General features: G+C 32.0%; 1 protein-coding gene across 1 annotated transcript; it reads right to left on the bottom strand.

Annotated features, from left to right (window-relative positions):
• Positions 1–24: 24 nt before the first annotated feature.
• LOC120520707 lies at positions 25–9084 on the bottom strand (the record flags this gene model as incomplete). Its single annotated transcript, XM_039742871.1, has 6 exons — positions 9003–9084; positions 8850–8885; positions 3682–4011; positions 2282–2426; positions 2122–2231; positions 25–339 (listed from the first exon to the last, which is right to left on the bottom strand). Coding segments are annotated over exons 1-6 (967 nt in total), but the record flags the coding sequence as incomplete, so codon positions are not given.
• Positions 9085–9408: the final 324 nt, after the last annotated feature.

Here is a 9408-nt window from a genome sequence, read left to right as displayed (position 1 = left end):
AATAATTGGTATTGTTTGACTCACCCAGCACTCTTACACTCCTGTTCTTGCTGTACTGTGAATGAATCTCTGGGCTCATATTCAGAGTGTAGTCACACCTCAATTGAATCTCAGTCTCCATCCCTGTAGCTCGACCTCCTAGCAGTTCATGTCCATCCACAGACAGCTCACACTTGTTATCTTCTGAGCTCTTTGACTTGAATGGATGCGAATCGTCATCTCTGTAGAAATGGCAGTGAGCTTCATGGATTGTCTGAGGCAATTCACATGTCAGCGTTACTGCTTCTTCCTTTCCAGTTATGTCAGATGTTACACTCAATGCTGGTTTACCGAGATTACCTGAAATAAATAAAAGGAATAACAAATACACAAAGTTTCAGATTGCATTTTCATCATTCACTTTCAACACATATACTACAGCTATTACATTTTATATAGGTCTACATCAGTTCACTTTCCAAGTCACTTTTCTCAATCAGAATAGCAGAACAGTAAATATTCATACAGAAATCAGGATTTAACTGTAACCAAAATATCAGGACTCTGGAGAAATCTTGCTCATCAATTTAAAATATTATATGTCTTTCCTTGATTTGAAGAAGACCAGTCCATCATAGTGTTCATTTATGCACAAACATTTTCCAAACTAAAATGAATATCAATATGTCTGTGTAAAGAAACTGGAATACCCAGAAAAAAAGCCCACGTGATTACAGGGTGGGCATAAAAAAAACAACACAGCATTCTTTTTTACTAATATTATGCATTTGGAATGTTAAATAAACTCAGTGTTTTTACAAACTGCATGGAAACAAAATACACAAATGGCAAATGCCAGGAGCAAAGAATCAGTGTACTATGAAGAGACAAATTCTTCTTGTTCTTTATTCAGCACATCTTAATCGACCTATTAAGCTTACATTAGGAATTTGGGAGAAACACACTGTCATATTAGACCAATTAATTATAATGTCTGACATAATGGAAAGTAACTAAAGTAACCAAAGAAGCACAGATACATCAGGGAGACCTGCGCCAAAAACTAAATTGGAGCTATAAGGAAAAACTGCTGACTAATAAATCACTGTACCACCCACCTTTTAAATGTAAAAATGTAATAAAATCATAAGTTTAAACAGAATTACGCAAAGTTGCATAAATTTACAATAATGTGGTGCTTTTGTGACAAAGATATATTTACAGAACCTTATTAATCCATGCATTTCCTAACCTATTTATCCAGCTTAAGGTCATACAGTGATTATATAAATACATTTCAAAATGAAAAATGTACTACATTGAACAACATAATCAGATCGTCACTAGAATAGTTCCCATATTTTTTATATTGTCTTGTACAGTTTTTTTATTGGACTATAAGCAAGCTTTACACAGTTACTGAAAAACATTATTAAATAATCTTTTAATTGTTGTCATTTCTCATTTTTCAAAACATTCGTTCCTATTTTAGCTTTTCAGTCAATTAAAAAAAGGTGCTTTTTTTGCATATTATACGTCTCTGGTAAAGATGCATTTCTCTTTCAGTGGATTGTTTTTCAAAATGAAAACTGAAACATTTGAGCCAAGAATGGCCACACAATGAATTCTCTTCCACCACTCTGTAAACATGACATGGCATCATTCACTCCTCCAGAAAAAGGCCAAACTGTTCAGATCTCACTTACTGTGCCTTATAAATAAAGAACACAATTGGAAGCCAACCTTCTCTAAGCTGAAAAATCACAAAGTTCTTATAATATGAAACAAATCAATACAATTACATACAAAAGTAAGTTAGGCATCATAAGTGACACCCCGTCCACTCATACTGTGAGTCAGTCAGAGGATTAAAGCTGAATCTTCTGAGTGCCTAGTCTAGCTCTCTTGCTTTGAGATCATGCTTCCCATAAGCCTACTTTCTTTTTTAGTTAAAATGTAGGCTTTATATTAAAATGATAAAGTACCTTCACCACATCCCTCTTTCTGCTGTTGTGCTGTGTACATTTCCAGTATTGGAAGCATTTGCATTATAAATTGCTTTAAAGTTAAAGCATCTTATCACAACATTAACAACCAGGAAGGAGATGAATAGCTGTAACCAAATATGTTGTGCACTCTCACCATATACATCTACTGTCACCTTCATACTGCTGCGTGATGTCCACTTGTCATTTTCTCTTATGACTTCAATTTCACAGCTCAGGTTCACTTGAGTGACATTCTTTACTGATCTTTGATCCAATAGTTGATACTTAAACACAGAAATCACACAGGCTTTTACACCTGTGCATATGTCTCTGATCTGAAAAGAGCTTCATTCTTATAAAAATGACAAAATCCCTTAACTAGCCGATCCCCTTCACATCTCATCATGACAGATTCAATCTTCTGATCCTCTGTGCTTGCTCTTTTGATTTCAGCTTTCACTAGAAAAAAGTAATAAATTGTAATATGCAGTATTAAGTTAAAAAAGAATGATAATTAAAGAAATGCAAGAAAATAACTTACAAATCAATGAGTACTACTTACCAAATAAAGGATTAACATTATTTATATATGCTGAGTACAATTCCACAATTTGTTGTTCTCCTCGCTGTTTTAGTGAGGACGGCTGGTAAGATGCATGACACATAATTGATATGACTGACTGTGTTAAAAATATCATCACCTCCAAGCAGTTTTCCGTCTTTACTGCCCTTACTGTCTAACAATTTTTATTGAGAGCAACACATGAAATGACCTGAACATTCACCTGAGGCTTCAGAATTTAAGTTCATTTCTTGAAAACAAGTAACATAGGCTGTGAATACATGTGTGTCTTGTCATGTCATGTACTGAAGACTTTGTTAATATGGTTATAAAGCATATACTGAAGAAGTCACATTTGTGGCATTCAGTAACACTCGACTACAAGCAGTCTAATTCTAATCAAAGCATCAAATGTGAAGGTGTTATTCAGATTTGCTCAAAAAATACAAACATAAAAATCACAACACAAGTTCTTGAGCAAAGGAAACAAAAACTGGTAGAAAGATACATGGGATCTTCATTGGTTCATCAGTTGAAATTCATCAGTTCTTGTTATCATTATACAGTATAGCACACAATATAGTATATAGTATAGTATAGTATATAGTACATGGTATTATGCAGTATTTTTAAATAAGATTCAGATCTTGATCCAAGCAGGAATAATAAGGGCTCCATCAATAACTACTGGGAGTCTGGGAGGACACATAAAAAGGAGTCTGTGTTAAGGACAAAGGGTGTTTTTGGTGTTCATGATCCTCTTCCTGCATAAACAGAGGTGCTAGACAGCTTCCTAATATTCAGACATCTATAAGTCTGAGATTCAATTATTTCTCCAGCAACATCTGAAGCTGCCAAGAAGTATTAGGACTTAGTGACTCCATAGCTGAATTAAGGAGTGTTAAACAAGGGAAGATCGTTTCGTAGCTCATCAACAGACCAAGAGTGGGCAAATTTGAAAGGAAAATGAATGTGCACAAGGGAAGGCATGCAAGGAACAAGTTGTAATTGTTATTTAGACAAAGCAGCATTATTTATTTTTTTCAGCCCCTTTCTGTATTGTGTGTTTAGGTATTTATGTGGATAATGAACATGTAATGGAATAGAATAGAAATGTTCAGCATAGCCAGATATAATTGAGTTACTACCTACCAAGCTCCTTCACTATTACTTTCAGGTTGTCACTTCTCCCAGAGGTTTCACTGTTGATAATATTTTCATAATCACAACTGAATTGCAGATAGCCTTCACTCTTTAGATCCACATCTCCCAGCAGCTCTCCTCCACTTGCAGTGAAGTCACACTGGTTGCTGTCTGAGCTCCCTGATCTGAACGGCTCTGATTCAGCTCCCCTATAGAAGCGGCACCTCACTCCAGAGAGACACTGTGGAGCTGAGCAGCTGATTGTGTGCTCACGGCTCATCATTTCAATAACATTGGGCATAATCACCATTTGAGCTTTCTGAAGTTCACAAGTATTTCCTGTAAGAGAAAAGGAAAATTACATCCAGTTTGTTAATTTGTTTGTTTGTTTTTTAGATAATTTCTTGCCCATTATAAATCACACTTTATAGAAAAAGTCAATGCTTAAAACTTGTATATAACTATCTCCAAAAAATAAACCCAGTTGCAGTACACTATAGTTCATAAGAGTCACAGATAAAAAATATAAGCATGTCTTTCTTAATTGGCGGTTTGAAACATTTTATCTGAATGCCATTTGACTAATTTAACCTTCTGACGTATTATGAAAGCATAAAAATATAAAAGTTCTGTTTTAGTTGATTGTATACAGTATTGTATAAAACATTAACATACAGTTTTTAAAATAAAATTTTTTCTTCCTCCAAAACAAACACAAAAAACAAATATCCATGCACATTTTCTATCCATCCATTATAAGACCCATTTAATCCTATTTGGAATTACTGTGACTGATGAATATAGTGGAAGCACTGGGCAAAAACAGGAAGTAAACCTGAATGGAGTGCCAGTCCATCACAGGTCTACCATTAGTTTTTCTATCAACACACAACTTATTTTAATTACCAATATGTTACATTTTTAAATCCACTCTTTGACCAGAACTATTACATTTCTTCACCTTTGAGATGTTTCAGGTGTTATGTTTCCTCATATTCTTCGGTGTTTGTAATTTATGAAATTAATTATGAATTGATTTTCATACTTGCTGAAACCTGATGTTGATTATGAAACTTGCAGTATTTATAATCATATAATTGCATTATTTGCTTTTAATTGCAGATTTATAATGGGGACTGGAAGAAAAACATTTCAATACACATGCACACATATATATATATATATATATATATATATATATATATATATAACATCCAGTATTTGTAATAAATAAGTACCAATATGTTACTTTTAAGTAAATGAAGATAGTTTCTAAACCAATTCAACAACACACTTTATATTTAAAAAATCTATGCTAAAAAGTGGTATATAACATTTCCAAAAAATTAAACCCATTACACTATAGCACCTAAGGAGCACAAATAAAGAAGAATACAGTAAGTAAGCCTAGTAACAGCTTATCTAAATTGAGTATATGGCTTTAACAATTTGATTTTTGATGGAGTCATCAAAAAAAAAAGTTCTTAGTTGATATACCTGATATAGTAAAATGCAATTTTTCAAATAAAAATTTTGCTTCCTCCAATACTTTAAACATTTGTGACTATAGTGGCAGTACTGGGCAGTAGGCAGGAAGCAACCCAGAATGGGGTGCACTGCTCCGTTATTAGCTTTTCTTTAAACTGTATTATTAATAAAGTGTAACACCGAAATTAATTTAATTATCAATATGTTACATTTTTAAATTCACTCTTTGACCAAAATATTATATTTCTTCAGAGTTTATATTTCCACATTTTCATCATTGTCCACCACTCCTAAAACTAATTTTGTGTTGATTTTCACATTAAGTGCCACCTGATGTCAATTATGAAATATTTGCAGTACTTACAATAATCATATTTTTACATTATATTAAGATGATTTATAATGGAGACTGGAAGAAGAACATTAAGTTTTTAAATTTAATTGAAACACCGTACAATCATATATTACACTAGAGTAAAAGGTGACAAACACAAAACGTTCTTAGTTACCACGGTAAATGCATGGAAATTAGCAGAAATCATTTCATGTGTAGCTGGAGTAAGTGCCACTCTGCCAGCTCAAATAAGTCCTGGACCACATCTGTTTTTATTATTTGTGCCAGTTTTGTCGATGCCATCAGCGTGACCAATGAGTTTTTTTTTGTTCTTTATTCCTCTGTCTCTCACTCTCTTTCTCAGTCTTTTAAGTGTCTGTGATTTATACCAAATGACGTTCCCATTTAAATTTTAATTGTCTATACATTCAGACTATGCTGAACTAATTAACTGAGGGCTTATTAGCAGGGATGATTTACCTTTTAAGTTTGATATACTGTATACAATTAAGCAGGGATATTTAGCAGTAAAATTTGTATTTAACCATTTAAATGGAATTTTTATTTACCATTTAGCAAGGCCATTTACCATTTAGCAGGGATATTCAGTAGTCAATTGTTATATTTAAACATTTAAGTGGTTTCCATTTAAACCAACATTTTAACATATTGCACATCAAACACAGACATTTAAGAAAAAGGGATCATTTTTACATTTGGCGTCCTGTAACTGTTCAATCAATGATTTTACAAAAAAGTACACCATCTTACAAACAGCACCCCTTAACTAGTCACACACTTTTACTTATACTGTATGAACATCACATATGTCAGTAATAAATAAGGTAAAGGGACCGAAGAAAAAAAATCTTTTTTGATCAATAGTGTATTGCAATGCATGTAAAAAAAATAATTAATGTGTGCAAAATCACATCTGTGGGAAATCAGGTTCCTTCTGATAGTACAGTTAATGAAAATCAACATTTAACATTTTTTAAAGGCTTATGTTACTAAAAGCTGATATCTAGCAGAGCATTTTGGAGTCACATATTTGCATCACATAAAATAAAAGAACAGAAAGATGACCCACTGTTCGGGTTTGGCGTTGCTTGATGCACTTTATCTTCTGCAGGGGCCTTATTGCATATCTCATTGCTGTTCACTTCTATGACCATGTTATGTGACCCTGCAAAATGATTTCTGCTTGAAGCACTGTTATACACCCTCTCATGACTATCCGCAAGGTCACTCTCATTTTCAATGAACTACCTCAAATTATCCATTTGCTACATTTTCTGAGAATGTCAGGTACAGTTTTCAATACAACAGTGTCTTTTGCTTCTCTTTTTCTAATATTTGTTTCACCTGCACCACTGATCATCTATGTTTACTTTTTGTTTTTTGTAGCACAATAACAAATCAAATATACAATCTCATAAAAGTGACCTATTAGACACTTGGTCTAATCATGACACACCCATATCAGCCAGTCGGGACCCCTATTTTTTTTTAAAGCTTTTTATTTAGGTCTGATTGAATAAACCTTTTAATCATGAGGACTGAATTGGGGTGGGGGTTTGTGCCAGATTACAGATTGATATGAGTTTCTCTACTGGCAGTAAAAACGTTCCCTGGTTTTAGGAGTGTTTTCCCTCTTTCACATGGACTCAAGTCACCTTAATATTAAGTTTGGCCATGATGAGGTGCAACACCAAATGTTTAAAATATTTACAAGGAAGGCTAGAGTGTCTGAAATGAAGGGGTGCAAGGATTTTATTTTTTTACTTCATTTTTTTTAATTGTGTGTTATAGAGACACAATTCAAACACTATGCCATTAGTAAAGGATACTTTTAGGTGTATAACCCTGCATGATATGCCATGAGAATTTATTGTATTAAAATTAATACTTCCTCTTTCATATCCATACATGCCTTGCTAGACATCTCTGAGTATGAGGTTTAAGATTTTTCCAAAAGCTTTTCAAACTGTGCAACACTGAATGGTTCAACAATAAGTGCTCATGTGTTTATTTTTATTTATGTCTTTTGCTATGAATAGAAATACATTCTGAATTTTATTTTACTTAATGCTATATGTGGAAGGCAATATTTCAAAGACCAAATTAGTCCATGAAATGTTTTTATAAGTATACTGTAATAGTAAAAGTAATGAGCTATTCAAAAAACATAACCTAAACCTTAAACAGTCCAAACAATAATAGAAGGCTAGGTCCATCTATCTGTCCTTTTGCAGCCAAATGTTTCAACATTAAAGATTTTGCACTTATTAACATATGCTACCTAAAATAGAACAAACCTAAAAATTAATATAACCATAATATTCTTAAACATTATTTAAATGTATCAGTTTTAATTTAATTCATTATATATATAATATATAATGTATATAAAATATATACAGTAATTGTTTGATCTGAGATCTGAAATTGTGTTTGAAATTATAATGTATAAAATAGCAATTTAAATATGGATACATTTTGTGTCTGTAACTTTGAATATTGATACTAAAACTATATTAGTAATAGATCAAGTTTTACCTTGAACTTTTATACAGTCAAAGTGAAATATTTCTTCATAAATATAAATTAATTAGTCAGGTACTAAAGTAAAAGTAATTAGCAATAGAAACAGTTTAACTTGAATACTTTTTGCATTTTATACACTCAAAGACCAGACTATTTTCTAGTGAAATATTTCTTTATAAATCTAAAGATATCATTAGGTTAATATTTTAATAATATTTGTTAATAAAATAGAAACAGTTAATACATTAGTTATAATGCACACATTAAAAGGCATTGTCATCATCCTTTAACTTTTTTCCAATATTTAAGTTTAACTTTTTTTTAACATATTTAATGATTTCTTTCCTCAGTTTTATTAATACAATGTTAACTGCCCACAGCAGTTTATTTTGCACTGACAGGAAGCAATTTGTCTGGCTATAAATCCAATGTACAATAGCATTTACTTACAGATTGTTGTTATTTATCACACAGTGCAAACCCAGTCTTTTTAAGTAGTATGATGGCTCTTAAATTTAGTTAATGTTACTATTTACAGAGTAAAGGAAAACAAAAACGCAAGTAAACTCCTTCAAGTCAACTTTCTAGAGAGAAACAGCATAGATATTTAAACTATTGTTACTGCCAAAGTAAAACATTACATTAAGTAATAAAATCATTAAGCAAATTAACAGCTCTCCAACTTCTATTAAACAATTATGAATAAGCCTTTTATTACCCTTATAATACAGCAAATGTGCTGTATAATAGCTTTACCAACTTATGGATAGAAAATATGTTAGGAAACAAACAAAATAAAGTAACATACCTTTAACGTTTGACATCATGCATAGCAGATTCATGGCTTAAAATATAACAAGAAATGTATGTTATAAAATATAAATATTATACAGTGTTCAATTAAGAAATAAAAGTCATTTTTTGTTTTTGTTAATATTACTGTACTGACAATCTTATTTACCATATAAAAAAAGAATGATGAAAATAAACATGATAAGATGGAGAGAAGCACTCCTGTCAGTCTCAGCTCACCCTTATCTTATTCTAACATTTCAAACTGGCTTTAGTCTGCAGAGTTTGAGGTTAAGAGCAGGAAGTCCATGAATGTAAAGTGTGCTGATTAGAAGTGAATATTATGAGATGGCCATTTCACAGAAGTGAAATTTTACATTTCTGGTGCAAAAACAAGAACTTAAACAGATGATGCAAACCTGTCTATTTTCTTCCTATATTATTAATGTTGATATTGATTTATTGTTGAATTAGGTAATTTTGAAGTATTGTCCTATAATCTTCCGCGATACCACACATTATAATCATTCCAATAAATTATGATTGCATTAATATAATGAAATGTGCACTTGCAC

Source organism: Polypterus senegalus, unplaced genomic scaffold (assembly GCF_016835505.1).
Source record: "Polypterus senegalus isolate Bchr_013 unplaced genomic scaffold, ASM1683550v1 scaffold_3739, whole genome shotgun sequence".
NCBI classification, from domain to species: domain Eukaryota; kingdom Metazoa; phylum Chordata; class Cladistia; order Polypteriformes; family Polypteridae; genus Polypterus; species Polypterus senegalus.
The sequence above is the reverse complement of the archived record's forward strand: the minus strand, read 5'-3'. Positions and strand labels throughout refer to the sequence as shown.